This window comes from Pristiophorus japonicus, chromosome 17 (assembly GCF_044704955.1).
Source record: "Pristiophorus japonicus isolate sPriJap1 chromosome 17, sPriJap1.hap1, whole genome shotgun sequence".
NCBI lineage: Eukaryota > Metazoa > Chordata > Chondrichthyes > Pristiophoridae > Pristiophorus > Pristiophorus japonicus.
In genome coordinates, this window is record NC_091993.1 from 37,248,305 (window position 1) to 37,263,761 (window position 15,457).

A 15,457-nucleotide genomic window follows, 5' to 3' on the forward strand; every position below is an offset into this window, starting at 1 on the left:
ACACCTTCAGAAGGATATATTGGCTTTAGAGACAGTGCAGCGTTGAGTTACCGGAATGATATCCAGACTCCAGGGTTTAAATTACGAGGATAGATTATACAAACCAGCGTTGTATTCCCTGGAATTTAGAAAATTGAGGGGTGATTTGATCAGAGTTTTCAAGATATTAAGGGGAACTGATAGGGTAGATAGATAGAAACTATTTCCACTGGTTGGGGAGTCTAGGACTAGGGCACATAGCCTAGAAATTGGAGCCAGGCCTTTCAGGAGTTAAGTTAGGAAACATTTCTACACGCAAACGATTGAAGAAGCTTGGAACTTTCCGCAAATGGCAGTTGATGCAGAGTCACTTGTTACTTTTAAATCTGAGATTGATAGATTTTTGTTAACCAAAGGAATCAAGGGATATGGGGCAAAGGTAGATAAATGGAGTTAGGTCACAGAACAGCCATGATCTCATTGAATGGCAGAACAGGCTCGAAGGGTAAATGGCCTACCCTTGTTTTTATGTTCCTAAGCAGAGTATGCTTCAGTTTTGAAGGGTTGGAAATGTTCATGATCCATGCGCCACTCAAGAAGTCACCCTATAAACCAGTTTTGTGTTCTGTCTACAGGCAAAATGCTTGCATCCTCTGTTGCCTGACATTCACTGAAGCCCATTGTTCATGCTATTTGTGTGAAATAGCAAGTGCTGTTCTCCCAATTCTAATCACTGCTTCAGACCAAAGAACTAACACAAAACAACCTATAGATTTTTGCTTTGCAACTAAGTCAAACGAAACAGCTTCATTAATAGTAATATGCATTTTTTTTAAAAATAGCCACCATGTCAATGAATGACAAATGTTTAAGAGGTGCACACACTTCTACACACAATTTTCTAGGATTTATACATACTTTTTAATTACAGAATAAGTTGATATAAATAAAGACAATGATCGAGGGAGGTTCTTGCCTCCTCATTTTGCATGAATTTTTTGTTTAAACTTCTTTCTCGTCAAGTATGCAAGCCTCTGTTGGATTACAGCCAAGGAAAATACATTCTGCGGTTGGACAAGGCAGATTCAGGCTAGGAGATTAAGGAGGAGCTACATTTTCCGCTTGGGAGTGAGGCAACTATATTTTTCAATTAGTTGTACCACAAGACCGGGAACAACCCCCTTAATGACCCTTCCCCAGTGATCAGACATTTAATGCGATATATTGGGAGGAGTAGAGGCTCAACCTAAAGGGAGAAACAGATCATCCCAGCAGATGGATTCCAAACTAACATAACACTCCGAGAAATGAGGTTCCACCTTCATTATTTCATATTTTGACACCGTATCTTCACCTGGTAACATAAACATCTAAATAGATTAAGGGAAAACGAAAAGAAGATATTTTTTCCCTTCTGCCCAACAATAGTAAAGCCCCAATGTCAAAGAAGTCTTAAAATGTAGGTCACACACATTTTATATTAATACCTATGTGGAATTGTACTCACAGCCCAAGAATGGGAAAGGCTATTTCATTAGAGGTGGACCTCCAATTCACATGGCAATAGGGCAGACCAGACTAGACTAGGCGATATTTTTAGCCCCTTTTGCAAAAAGTCAGCTCTCGCCCAATTGTACTGAAATGATTGTCCTATAAAGGACAAGGGCAACAGTTGCATGAGAACACCATCACTTTGAGGTTCCACTCCAATTCACACATGTTTCCGACTTGAACATATATCGCCATTCCTTCATCATCGCTCGGTCAGAATCCTGGAACTCCCTCCCTAACAGCACTGTGGGAGAACCTTCACCACACGGACTGCAGCGGTTCAAGTAGGCGGCTCACTGCCACCTTCTCAAGGACAACTAGGGATGGGCAATAAACACTGGCGATGGCCACATCCCGATGATTACAAAAAAGACAAATTGAAATAGTTTATTCACATTCACCGCAGGGAATTTCCACAGTAGGTTCTCCAGATCAGATGCCACAACAACAGCAGAAACGCCGTTCACATGGTATTTCCACCAAAATTACGGCGATCAATCGGGAAAATCCTCGAGGAAATTCCAGGCACACATCTTTAATCCCAAGGGAACTGGGCAATGTAAACACTTAGTTGAGGAATGGATTGAAGGACAGAGTATAAAGGAGCTAAATTAATGAATTTATTTTGTTGAACAATGGGTTTTGTCTCCCACACAGCAGAAAAGTATCACTATGTGGCGGAGTTTATTCAAAATTTGCAGCATAGTAATGGTGCATCTACAGTGTGCGGTATTATCGTGGAGTCGGATCTGCCTTGGACACTGGCTGCGCCACATCGGACTCACCGCTCCGATATCATGGCGCATTCAAATGAGTTCTCCAGCAAATTTTGGCTGAATTCACCACTGGAGGATTGGTGAGCACGATGGTCTAATGTATGGCCTTTGGCACCAATATTGCCGTTTGCAGCGAATTCCGAGCCACTGAATCAAAGAGATTCCAAAAGACCCTGGAGCATCCTCTCCGAATCAACACAAACAATTCAGTCAGGACGCAGCAGAACTACACGAGTCTTGCTCACATGACCCCCCCGATAGCACAATCACAACGCCCATAGTTTGTAAGTAGCAGATGAAAGCTTGGTGATCAATGTTAATTATTTCCAGCACATGGGTAGACTTACCATCTACTACCTTTCTGTATGGGAACTAGAATAGATTGGGGTTAAATGACATGTGCACTCACTTAGTCCATCACCATTATGCTTCCTTGTTGGGGGAATGGCTGAATATATGAAAACAATATTAATACACGTTACACATTTCAAATCTGTCTTGGGTACTCTACCGAGTTCAGCGTCACCGTCACTCCTGTACGTGCGCCCACTTCCCTCAGGATCAGGGGGCCACTTTTAAATTTGTTACAATACTGACAAGATATAAATTTCTAATAAATATATAATGCAGAGATATCTCTAATATGACTGAATCTCAGGACTGCTACACCTCTATTGCACCTCCTCAACAACAACTCTGCTACTCACATCCCGTACAGTCCTGTCTCACTCAGCTACCACACTGTCCTAGTTTACAACCCCCTCCATGATCTCTTTCTGCTCTACTTCCACAATCTCCTCCATCCCACCCTCCACTCTGCTCTACCATGTGTCCCACATAACTCCGCTCCACCACTCACAGGAAATTGTGTTAGGGAAATTGATGGGATTGAAGGCCGATAAATCCCTGGGGCCTGATAGTCTGCATCCCAGAGTACTTAAGGAAGTGGCCCTAGAAATAGTGGATGCATTGGTGGTCATTTTCCAACATTCTATAGACTCTGGATCAGTTCCTGTGGATTGGAGGGTAGCTAATGTAACCCCACTTTTTTAAAAAAGGAGGGAGAGAATACAGGGAATTATAGCCTGGTTAGCCTGACATCGGTAATGGGGAAAATGTTGGAATCAATTATTAAAGATATAATAGCAGCGCATTTGGAAAGCAGTGACAGGATCGGTCCAAGTCAGCATGGATTCATGAAAGGGAAACCATTTAGAATTCCTTTTCTAGAATTTTTTGAGGATGTAACTAGCAGAGTGGACAAGAGAGAACCAGTGGATGTTGTGTATTTGGACTTTTAAAAGGCTTTTGACAAGGTCCCACACAATACATTATTGTGCAAAATTAAAGCACATGGTATTGGGGGTAATGTATTGACATGGATGGAGAACTGGTTGGCAGACAGGAAGCAAAGAGTAGAAATAAACGGGTCCTTTTCAGAATGACAGGCAGTGACTAGTGGGGTGCCGCAGGTCTCAGTGCTGGGACCCCAGCTATTTACAATATACATTAATGATTTAGACGAAGGAATTAAATGTAATATCTCCAAGTTTGCAGATGACACTAAGCTGGATGGCAGTGTGAGCTGTGAGGAGGATGCTAAAAGGCTGCAGGGTGACTTAGACAGGTTAGGTGAATGGGCAAATGCATGGCAGATGCAGTATAATGTAGATAAACGTGAGGTTATCCACTTTAGTGGCAAAAACAAGGCGGCAGATTATTATCTGAATGGTGACAGATTAGGAAAAGGGGAGGTGCAACGAGACCTGGGTCTCATGGTACATCAGTCATTGAAAGTTGGCATGCAGGTACAGCAGGCGGTGAAGGCGGCAAATGGCATGTTGGCCTTCATAGCGATAGGATTTGAGTATAGGAGCAGGGAGGTCTTACTGCAGTTGTACAGGGCCTTGGTGAGGCCACACCTTGAATATTGTATACAGTTTTGATCTCCTAATCTGAGGAAGGACATTCTTGCTATTGAGGGAGTGCAGCGAAGGTTCACCAGACTGATTCCCGGGATGGCAGGACTGATATATGAAGACAGACTGGATCGACTAGGCTTATAGTCACTGGAATTTCGAAGAATGAGAGGGAATCTCATAGAAACATATAAAATTCTGATGGGATTGGACAGGTTAGATGCAGGAAGAATGTTCCCAATGTTGGGGAAGTCCAGAACCAGGGGTCATAGTCTAAGGATAATGAGTAAGCCATTTAGACCCAAGACGGGGTGCCAGACTGTCTGTTGGTGGCCCGGCTGAACCCGGGGGGCATAATTGTCGGCCCGATCTGGCAGTCGGCCTTCAGACAAAAAGAGATGGCAGCCCCGGCAGTGCGCCCTTCTCTTTCATGGCAGCCGCACCGCCATTTTACACACACTGCAAACACAGCGCACCGACAGAAAAAACTTTGGGGGTCACCAAGCAGTGGTCGGAAGATTTTCTCGGGTGAATTTCGCTTGAGGGATGGGACATCGGTGATGTGCGTTTTGATGATGCACTTAGGAGAGTTCAGCAGCAGCGGGGCGGAAGTGGGAACCGCGGGGCAAACGACCAGCCGCCGCTTTCCGACGGTTACAGGCCTTAATGGAAGGCTGAATTTCGGCCCCCTAGCTTTCCCTCCTCATCTATAAAGAAGTATCTTGCCTCTCCTCAGGACTTCCTCCTGACAGCACAACCAAGATTAATTATGTGCCGAATTACCGACAAGAAGTTGGTGAGATCTTCTTTGGCCTTGATTCAGTTTATTTTTGCCAGCGATAATTTTCACAGTACCCCGATAGGAAATGTTTCCCTCCACATCCGTAATATCACCTGCCTCCCGCCTTCTGTCACTCAAACCCTAATTCACATCATCGCCTCTAGACCCAGCCATTTCTAATGGCTACCTAGCTTCACATCGTAACCTAAAATGCTATGAGCTGTGTTTACAACCTTCACACAAAGTTGCACACTCATCATCCCTGTGTTTGCCAAGCTCCATTGACCCCTCATATTCCAGCAAATTGTTTTAAGACCCTCGAGTCATTTTCAACTCCCTCTGTAGCTTTGACCACCCTACATCTGCCACATATCTCCCCTCATACTTTCAGACAAAGTGCAACTCCTTGTTCTCCCCTCTATCTTCAGTGACCTTCCATTCAGTCACTGAAGCCCAACCTCTGGAACTCCCTCCCACATTCCCAATCCATTTTTCAAAAGCCATTCCATCCGCCCTCAATCTTTCCATTGTTCCCCTTCTTCCCTCTGGATTCTGCTCCACCCTGTAAATCGCACAGGAATCTCCCAATACAGGAGCGGCACTACAGAATAGGAATGCATGCTGCGTTTAGAATTTCTCAAGGCTAATGACAGAATGATAAATCCTGGCAAGACAAGCATAAATTAAACTCCAAAAAAACCCTATTATACTATATTTATACATTACAGTTTACTTGATATATTTTGCCTAATTTTTTACATGCTAACTAATTCAAGTTAATGTATCACAGGGCAGTCATGTTCTCCACATTGCAGTAACTCCATATGGTCAGAAAAAGCAGTGATTAGTATTTTGAGTGTTAAACAATTCTATAGAACTTTTGAGGTAGGACAACTTACCTTAGCTTCAAAGTTTCTATTTAGGTCACCCTTGAATTGTTTGATTTGTTCCCACTGATCGTTCCTTAGCTCCTGAAGTACCTCAGATATTTTGTTCTCGTATTCCTGTTGACATCTTGAGTCAATTGTCTCATGTCTAGAATCATAATACCTCTTGATTTCCGTAATTTTCTACAAGAACAAACATTGATGCAAGGTTAGAGAATAGTCAAACAGCTCATTGGATTCAGCCTCTCTCGTGTGGAACTTTGTCTTGAATATACTCAACAACTGAGCATCCACAGCCCTCTGGGGGTAGAGAATTCCAAAGATTCACAATCCTCAGAGTGAAGAAATGTTTCCTCATCTCAGTCCTAAATGACCGACATGTTATTCTGAGACTATATCCCCTAGTTCTAGACTTTCCCCAGGGAAAACGGCCTCTCAGCATCTACTCTGTCAACCCCTCTAAGAATTTTATACGTTTCAATGAGATCACTTTTCATTGTTTTAAACTCCAGAGAATATAAGCCCATTCTGCTCAACATCAACAGACATTCCCTTGTCCACCATCATCATAATAGGCAGTCCCTTGAAATGAGGATGACTTGCTTCTACGCCAAAAAGGGATGAGTTCACAGGTGTTTCAATGAAGGACCTAATATTCCAGATCCCGAACTACATATTGAAGGGTGGAAGATGCCTGTGCGTGGATCTTTTTAACGTGGGGTGGCCGTTGCACACCAGCCACCACACGGGCTTGACAGAGCTAGGTCTTGGTCCAGTGGCAAGGATTAACCAAGACGACTGGAGACCAGCTCTGCTGCACGGACCTAGTGCACACACATATCGCAGTGTGGGCCGGCCCGTGCTGCCCCTGGGCCCTCGCCTCTTGTGGGCCCCGAACTCACGCCTCTCCTGGGCATCCCTCTACAAACTCTTGCCGTTCCTTCATCTTGACCTCGCTGCTCCTGCTGTACCTGCCCGCACTGCAGTCAGCCGTCACCCTCCTGCAGCAGCACGCGCTGCTCCCTCAGTGGCATGCCACTGCACGCTGCTCCCTCTAATGGCTCCAGCCTGCTGATGGTCTTGCAGGCTGGGACCGCGTCGATTTCCCTTATCCATCACGTTAGTGAACGCCTCAAAAAATCCAACTAGATTAGTCAGACCTGCCCTTCCCCACAACGAGTGTTAAAATGATGAGTCTATAGTTTCCTGATTTCTCCCTCCATCGCTTCTTAATTAATAACAAAGAAAGACTTGCATTTATAAAGCACCTTTCATGACCATCAGATGTCTCAAAGTGCTTTACAGCCAATAAAGTACTTTTGGAGTGTAGTCACTGTTGTAATGTAGGAAACGCAGCAGCGAACTTGCGCACAGCAAACTCCCACAAAACAGCAATGTGATAATGATCAGATAATCTGTTTTTTGTTATGGTGATTGAGGGATAAATATTGGCCAGGACATTGGGGATAATTCCCCTGCCCTTCTTTGAAATAGTGCCATGGGATCTTTTACGTCTGCCTGAGGGGGCAGACGGGGCCTCGGTTTAACGTCCCATCTGACACTGTAGCGCTCCCTCAGCACTGTACTGGAGTGTCAGCCTAGATTTATGTGCTCAAGTCTCTGGAGTGGGTCTTGACCCCACAACCTGCTGACTCAAAGGCGAGGGTGCTGCCCACTGAGCCACTTTGTAATTTTACAATCCAAAGGCACAATTCTCTAATCATAATATTCCAAAGCTTTCCAGATTTATGTATCAGCAATTTCCTTTCCTATTTCTTTTAATTCCCAGGATGGAAGCCATCAGGTCCTAGAGATTAGCCTGTCTTAAGTCCCAATATTTTCTTCATTACCATTTTCTTACTTATATTAAATCCAGTAACTTCCCCCTTTGGCTTATATTTAGATTCTCCGCACCACAGGTTTCTTATCCTCTTCCTCTACTGTGAAGAGGGATGCAAAGTATTCATTTAACAAGACTGGCATTTATTTATTGTCCATTATAGTCTCCTCTGCATCTGTCATTAATTACATTCCCCTTTACAGCTCACTTTCCCTTAATATACAGGCCCCAACCAACAACTCCATCCCTGTTTATCCTGTTTAGGGCAGATGGCACTGACCATTTGTCATTACCATCTGTGGCAGCTACAACGGCAGTGCATATTTCGGGCAGGTCAGGGAGCTGTGCACAAAGTGTCACTGGGTACTTCCGCCCCAGTCAGCTCTCCAACAGTACAGGTGAAATTGAGCAGACCACTGTCTCTTGCTCGTTTGGATCATTACTGGGGCATTTAGAGTGCAGAGACGGAGGATGACGATTTCCTCCGTACCGGCAATGATGGCTTGATCTAAGAGACACATATCCAGAAATACCAGTCTTTAACCCTTTGATTCTGAAATAAACAAATCAGTAACTCTGAGCCAGAATAAAAAACACACAGAGGGGTAGAGTTTCCATTGGGTTGCGTTGTTTCCTCCGTTGCAATTTATCTGAAATCGGCGAAACCAGCGCTAAAGATTGCGGAATTTTAAATGCAGTTTACGTTCAGCGCAACTCGAGTTTCCGCAACATTGTGCGCTAATTTAAAAAACATCACGCTAAAAGCCGCTTCCCCATTCCCACAAAACTGGCCATGACCCTAGGGTGAATTCATAACCATTGGGAGCTTCTGCTAATTGCGCTCATTTGATACCCTGCGAGGAGGCAAGCTGGATATTTTGGGCACAAGGACATGAACAGGATCGTCTTGAAAGCTTTTGAATGTATTTTTAAAAAAATTACTAAGAAACTGACTACTGTACACCAATATAACTAGCAATTGGCTTTATATATATTTGTGGTAAGGTATTTACAGCATTGAAACAGGCCATTCGGCCCAACAGGTACATGCCAGTGTTTATGCTCCACACGGGCCTCCTCCCATCCCCCCCTCATCTAATCCAACATATCCTTCTACTCCTTTCTTCCTCATGTGCTTATCTAGCTTTCCCTTGAATGCATCTATGCTATTCACCTCAACTGCTCCCTATGGTAGCAAGTTCCACATTCTAACTGCTTGTTGGGTAAAGAATTCCCCATTGTAATTATTAGTGACTATCTTATATTTATGGTCCCTAGTTCTGATCTCGAGTGCAAGTGGAAACATCGACATCTATCCTATGAAACCCTTTCATCACCTTGAACACCTCTATCAGATCGCCCCTCAGCCTTCTCTTTTCTAGAGAAAATAGCACCAACCTGTTCAATTCTTCCTGATTGATAACTGTTCCCACTCTGCCCATATGCCCTGATGTTTCTCCTCAACCGCCCCCCCCACACACACCATCTTCCTATCTGATTAACATAATTCTGTTCACTTGGATGAGGATGTTCTGTCCATTGCTACACAAGCAATTAAATATGTTTGTTTCCCATCACTGTGGGTTTATTCTTAAATAGGTATTTTATTATCACTTGCAATAACAATTTTAGTTCCCAGAATATATGTGCAATCTTATCACTTTTGGAACTCTGAGCTTTGCTCTCTTCCATTCTTATCCTTAGATTACTGGAATTCCCCTTTCCTGGTTTCAATTCCTTTACAAGGCCTTATTTATTATTTCTGTGAAATGTACATTCCATAATATATATCTTTCACTGATATTTCAGTTTCAGTCATATTTGAAAATAATACCCCTTTTACCTTCTAGAGTTGCTGAGGACATGAAAGACAAAGTAATTGACCCAGCAACTTTGCCAGCAGATGCACTAGAACCCTCCTCAGGAAGGGGCTTCACTCTGTACTGGTCACAAAGGGAAACAGATGGTGACAAAAAAGATCTTTGGCTCACAACCCCCATCTCATATCTGGCTGCAGGCTTCTCAGACATCCACCAATCCATGCCTGCAAACGTATCCATACGTCAGTGGGAAGGTCCTATCTAATGGACGACAGAGGTTGGGATGGTCTTGGATCTGGCCTGGAGATGACAAAGGTTGAACAGGTTCCCACTGGTTCTGTCGTTTAGTTCCACTCCAGCGGGGAGCTTGTTGAGTGTGAGATGGAGCATTTCAGCGAGGAAGATCGAGAAGAGGGTTGGCGCGATGACGCAGCCCTGCTTGACCTCGGTCCGGATGTGGATTGGGTCTGTGATGGATCCGTTGGTCAGGATCACGGCTTGCATATCATCGTGGAGAAGGCAGAGGATGGCGACAAACTTTTGGGGCAGCCAAAACAAAGGAGGATGCTCCATAGTCCCTCGCGGTTGAGAATGTCAAAGGCCTTTGTAAGGTCAAAGAAGGCCATGTACAAGGGTTGGTGCTGTTTCCTGCATTTCTCTTGCAGTTGTCGCGCCGTAAAGATCATGTCCATTGTACGCCGTAGTAGACGAATCTGCACTGTGACTCTGGGAGGAGCTCCTCAGCCACGGAGAAGACGGTTGAGGAGGATTCTAGCGATGACTTTCCCAGTGGCTGATAACATGGAGATTCCTCTGTAGTTGCTGCATTCGGACAAGTCCCCTTTTTTAAAGATAGTCACGATTGCTGCATCTCTGAGATGTCCCGGCATGCTCCCCTCCTTCCAGATGAGGGAGATGAGGTCATGCATTCGTGCCAATAGTGCCTCTCCACCATACTTTAGTGCCTCAGCGGGGATTCAATCCGCTCCCGTTGCCTTGTTGTCCCAACCTCGGTCGTCCAACTGCAGTACGCGGATGATGCGTCTGCGCACATTCAGAGACTGAACTCCAAGTCATTGTCAACATCTTCACTGAGGCATACGAAAGCATGGGCCTTACACTAAACATCTGTAAGACAAAGGTCCTCCACCAACCTGACCCCATCACACAGCACTGCCCCCCCGGTCATCAAGATCCATGGACTGGCCCTGGACAACGTGGACCACTTCCCATACCTCGGGAGCCTATTATCAGCCAGGGCAGACATCGACGACGAGGTTCAACACCTACCCCAGTGCGCCAACGTAGCCTTTGGCCGCCTGAGGAAGAGAGTGTTCAAAGATCAGGCCCTCAAATCTAGCACCAAGCTCATGGTCTACAGGGCTGTAGTGATACCCATCCTCCTGTATGGCTCAGAGACATGGACCATATACAGTAAACACCTCAAATCGCTGGAGAAATACCACCAACGATGTCTCTGCAAGATCCTGGGAGGACAGACCCGCCAACGTTAGTGTCCTCGATCAAACCAACATCCCCAGCATCGAAGCACTGACCACATTCAACCAGCTCTGTTGGGTGGGTCACATTATTCGCACGCCTGACACAAGATTCCCAAAGCAAGCGCTCTACTCGGAACTCCTTCATGGAAAGCGAGTCCCAGGTGGGCAGAGGAAACGTTTCAAGGACATCCTCAAAGCCTCCTTGATAAAGTGCAACATCCCCACCGACACCTGGGAGTTCCTGGCTAAAGATTGCCCTAAGTGGAGGAAGAGCATCCGGGAGGGTGCTGAGCACCTCAAGTCTTATCGCCGAGAGCATGCAGAAAGCAAGCGCAGGCAGCAGAAGGAGTGTGCGGCAAACCAGCCTTCCCACCCACCCTTTCCTTTAACCACTGTCTGTCCCACCTGTGACAGAGACTGTAATTCCTGCATTGGACTGTTCAGTCACCGAAGAACTCACTTTTAGAGTGGAAGCAAGTCTTCCTCGATTTCGAGGGACTGCCTATGATGCTGATCTAATGGACTAAATTCTGTTCACAACTTTGTACTGGCTGTACGTGCCTGAATGCCTAATATAAAATGGGCAGCAAGGAAATCGGGTTATAGTTCTTGAGGTAGGAGATTCCAGCGAACTGAGCCACTCTAGAAGTTTGCACATCTTCAAAATCTTTAAACATAGCCAGTGTCATTGATCAATGCTTGAGCTCACTCCATCAAGGGATCTAGTACAAAACAGTTGTAACTGCGGTAAACATCAGATACATACCTGCTCATGGAAGCTATTCTGGAAATCTAACTCCTCCTTTAACGTTTGTACTCTGTTTGTCAAGTCACATCTTTGCAGCATTTCATCATCAAGCTGCGTTTTGACATTATTGGCAACCGATTTAGCCTGGAGGAAAATGAAACAGATAACATAAGAATCAACTTTTGTTTTGAGGAGAGGAGGGATCAAGGTTGCTGGTACAACATGCTTACTTCTGCAAGCTGAACTCTGAGTTCAGAGACATCTTTCTCCAAGTTCCTCTTCTCACTCAGAACTGTCGCCAACTCAGCATTTTTGGAATTCAGTGACTTTTCCAGGTCTCTCAACTGGGCCAAAGCAGATTTCAGCTTAGATTCCGTTTTTGCATTTCTGAAAGAATATAACATTACTTACAGTTCAATTGAATTTCATTTCAATTATTTCTACTTGGATTGGATTTTGTTTATTGTACTGGTTTTAATATTTTGATATATTTAAATCAAAGCACACCTGTTGTTTTCCGATGGATTTATACCAAAAAAAAATAATATTAAAGCAAAGGACTTGCAAAGCAAAGCACACCTCTGCACCTTTTTCTGTTTCTTACAATTACTCAAAAAAAAACACCAGGTTGCAGAAATCCAAAACTAGATCAGCGCTGCACCTGAACTTTGCTCCCATGAAGAATTATAGGTCCAGCTAGTTTGTCGTGCATAATACAATGATAACAGAGTTGATGACTAATCATGGCAATCAATCCTTATCAATTAGTTTACAACAGCCCCAGATGTGGAGAGCTTTGGGGACCACAAATCCAAAGTCACTCATTCCTCCTCATCACACATCATGTCTCAAATTGCTCATGTACCATAGCCCAATATGTTATTTTCTGAAAGAATTTGCATTTGATCTAATCAATATTAACTGCTTCCACCATCTCCCTCGGGAGTCTTTTCCACTGACTGACCACTTGCTCACAGATATATTTTCCACAGATTAGTTTTAAATTTACATCCTCTGGTTCTACTGTTCTGGAGATGGTGAAACAGCCCGTCAAGGTCTATATTATCTCGTCCCTTTAGAAATCTAAAAATAGCAAGCATATCACCTCACAACCTCCTCGTTTCCAGTCAGGTCATGTCCAAATTACATAATTCCTCCCTAAATCTGGTTGTTCTCCAGCCGATTGCCGACTGCAACTCGACAGCTGAATTTGTTGTTGTCGCCATGAGGCGGTAAGCGAAGGTGCGCGGCCAAATTTCACTCCCGCGGCGGTAACGGGGTGATTAACATGGTGATGACGTCATCATTGCAGCACGCAGCTGAACGGGGCGCTCCCGGCAGGAGTGAGACGCTACCTCTCAGCATCGCCACAAAACCCCTGCCCAATTCCTCAGGGGGCCATTTTAGTGCCGTGCCCGGGAAGAAACCATTTTGCACCCCACTAACAGCAGTCGCAAAACAGGGCAATTTCAGCCCCATTATATCTACATGCATTGCCTGTCAACTCCCCCACCCCATTCTAAATTTCGAAGTCCATATTTATAATGGAAGCTGCCTATATAACCTGGCCACACTGTAATGACATATTGGCCAGGTATTTGCAGTCGGGTTGATGGCGAATTGTTGCTGACATTCCGCCTTTGAAACTGACCACAACTTCGGAGTTGGTTGCACTGTGTTGCCCCACCCCCAAACAGAGCAAGCAGTGAAATATCGTAAATCATTGAAACTGTCGAAATCTTCGACTCTTCTGCAGCAAGTACGCTGTTAAATTCCTAACTAAAAGTTAGACCCAAAAGGATTAGGTGCAACTGAGGTTTTAATGGCGTACTGACCGCTAAACAAATGTTAAGGGCCAGGAAAACTAATTTTAACTTTGTGCAGTGTGAGATTTGTCCATCTTAATAAAACTTAACATTTTTAAGAAACATTTCAAAAATTATTTTTTATTTTTTCCCCCAGCTTTATTTCAGGTTTGCCTTTTCCCCACGTGAGAGCCCCAATCTTTCTTTTGCTCTCTCTTAACTAGAGTTAGAATTTTAAGGGTTTACTCACTTCCTTGTTCACTGTGTGAGAATTCTGCCTTTTGATTGGCTGCTGAGACAGCCTGTTGCCTTCACATAAGTTCGAACAAGGGGTTAAGTTCGGTTGAATTGAATGGTTGGTCGGGATACCTGAAGTTCTCGACGCAGGAATCACGAGATCTTTGTGCCGAGCTTACTTTGGGGCCAGCAGCGAACATCTTTGCTTCGCTGCTGACAGCAAATTCCGGACCATTGCCTCTAATGGAGGTGTTGCAGCACCACCACAGACAGAATGATCTAAATACAAAGTGACATGTTTAAGTCATGCCAAGAAAAGTGGACATAGAAATTCACCTAGGGACTGTACTTGACCTTAACTCTCTCTGTGCAAAGCCACTTGACACTGACCAGCAAATGAAATAAAACCAGAAAATCAGGAATGAAAATGACAGAGTCCGGAGAATACAAAGAAACACGGGTTATGTCAACAGCTCAAGAAATGGAGAAAATAACCCATTGACTCTACACTGCATCTTGGTCATGGGGTAAAGAGCAGTTGCACCATGCAAATTCATTACATTAGAAGCATGGCTCTCCACACTCCGGAATCAACTCAACAGAGCAATGTTATTAAAGACTTTTGCCTTTGACTAATGTATTAATGTCATTTGCTGTTTAGTATTGTACTGTTTGTCTAAAAATGAAAATCATGAAACCAGTTCTGCTCCACCGTCTCAGTAACACAGCTCTCCAGCCTCCAGAAACACAAGAATTTGCAGATCGAATTATGAAATGGAAAGGTGTTCAAATCAATCATTCCAACTGAATTCCATTGTGTACATTTTGTGAGGCCATTGGGCATTTTGATTACATTCCAGTAGTTGAAGGAGTTCCTTAAGCTTTCTTTGGAGTGGTTATATTCCCACTGGGAACAACGCAGGTTTAAGATTGAAACAATTACTTTGTGGTACCTCCATCGAGTTCAGTTGGGTGAGAGATTGATCAATGAAAATTGCTCACATCTCCAGAGACAGACCTGCAACCATGAAACACTGAATGTTGAACTAACTGGAAGAAATAACTATTGTTCCACTCTCTCATGTTCACAGGCAGCTGGATGAACATTTCATGAGCCACCATATCACTCTACTGGAAACACAAAGTGACATTAATGGAACCCATTCCCTTAAAAAAAAAATCCAGTGCCTGCTGTGGCTCCTTGGGCTGCACTCTCACCTCTGAGTCAGTAAGTTGTGGCTTCAAGTCCCACTCCAGAGTCTTGAGCACATGGAACGTCCTGAGGTCGTGAAAGGTGCTTTATAAATGCAAGTCTTTCTTTCTAATAAGCATGTAGACTGCCAACTTTAATCCTCTGAGACAACCAATTTAACTAGGTTAGAACAATAGCTACTTTCTACATACTTACATGGAATATTCCGACACTGGCCTAACTAACACCTTGTTCAAATTCAATATTGCTTCCTTGCCTTTTATATTCCATGTTCCTAGGTATGAAATACTGAATTTCATTTGCCTTTTACCCGTGCCAGTGCTCAACCCCAGGCAAACTCCCCGATCAACCAGTGGCAAGTCCTGGTGACCTGATTTATACACAGGTCTGGTTAATAAT

The 15,457-nt window shown here is 44.2% G+C and overlaps 1 protein-coding gene across 2 annotated transcripts in view; it reads right to left on the bottom strand.

The window, feature by feature from the left end:
• The window catches only part of LOC139227704 (lamin-B3-like), a 76,728-nt gene that overhangs the window by 46,105 nt on the left and 15,166 nt on the right, over positions 1-15,457 (bottom strand). For both annotated transcript variants that reach the window (XM_070858672.1, XM_070858671.1), the window contains exons 2-4: positions 12,034-12,190; positions 11,822-11,947; positions 5,906-6,076 (exon numbers count right to left, since the gene is read on the bottom strand). In XM_070858672.1, the coding sequence (XP_070714773.1) occupies positions 5,906-6,076; positions 11,822-11,947; positions 12,034-12,190 (454 nt within the window). The remainder of the gene's footprint in view (positions 1-5,905; positions 6,077-11,821; positions 11,948-12,033; positions 12,191-15,457) is intronic.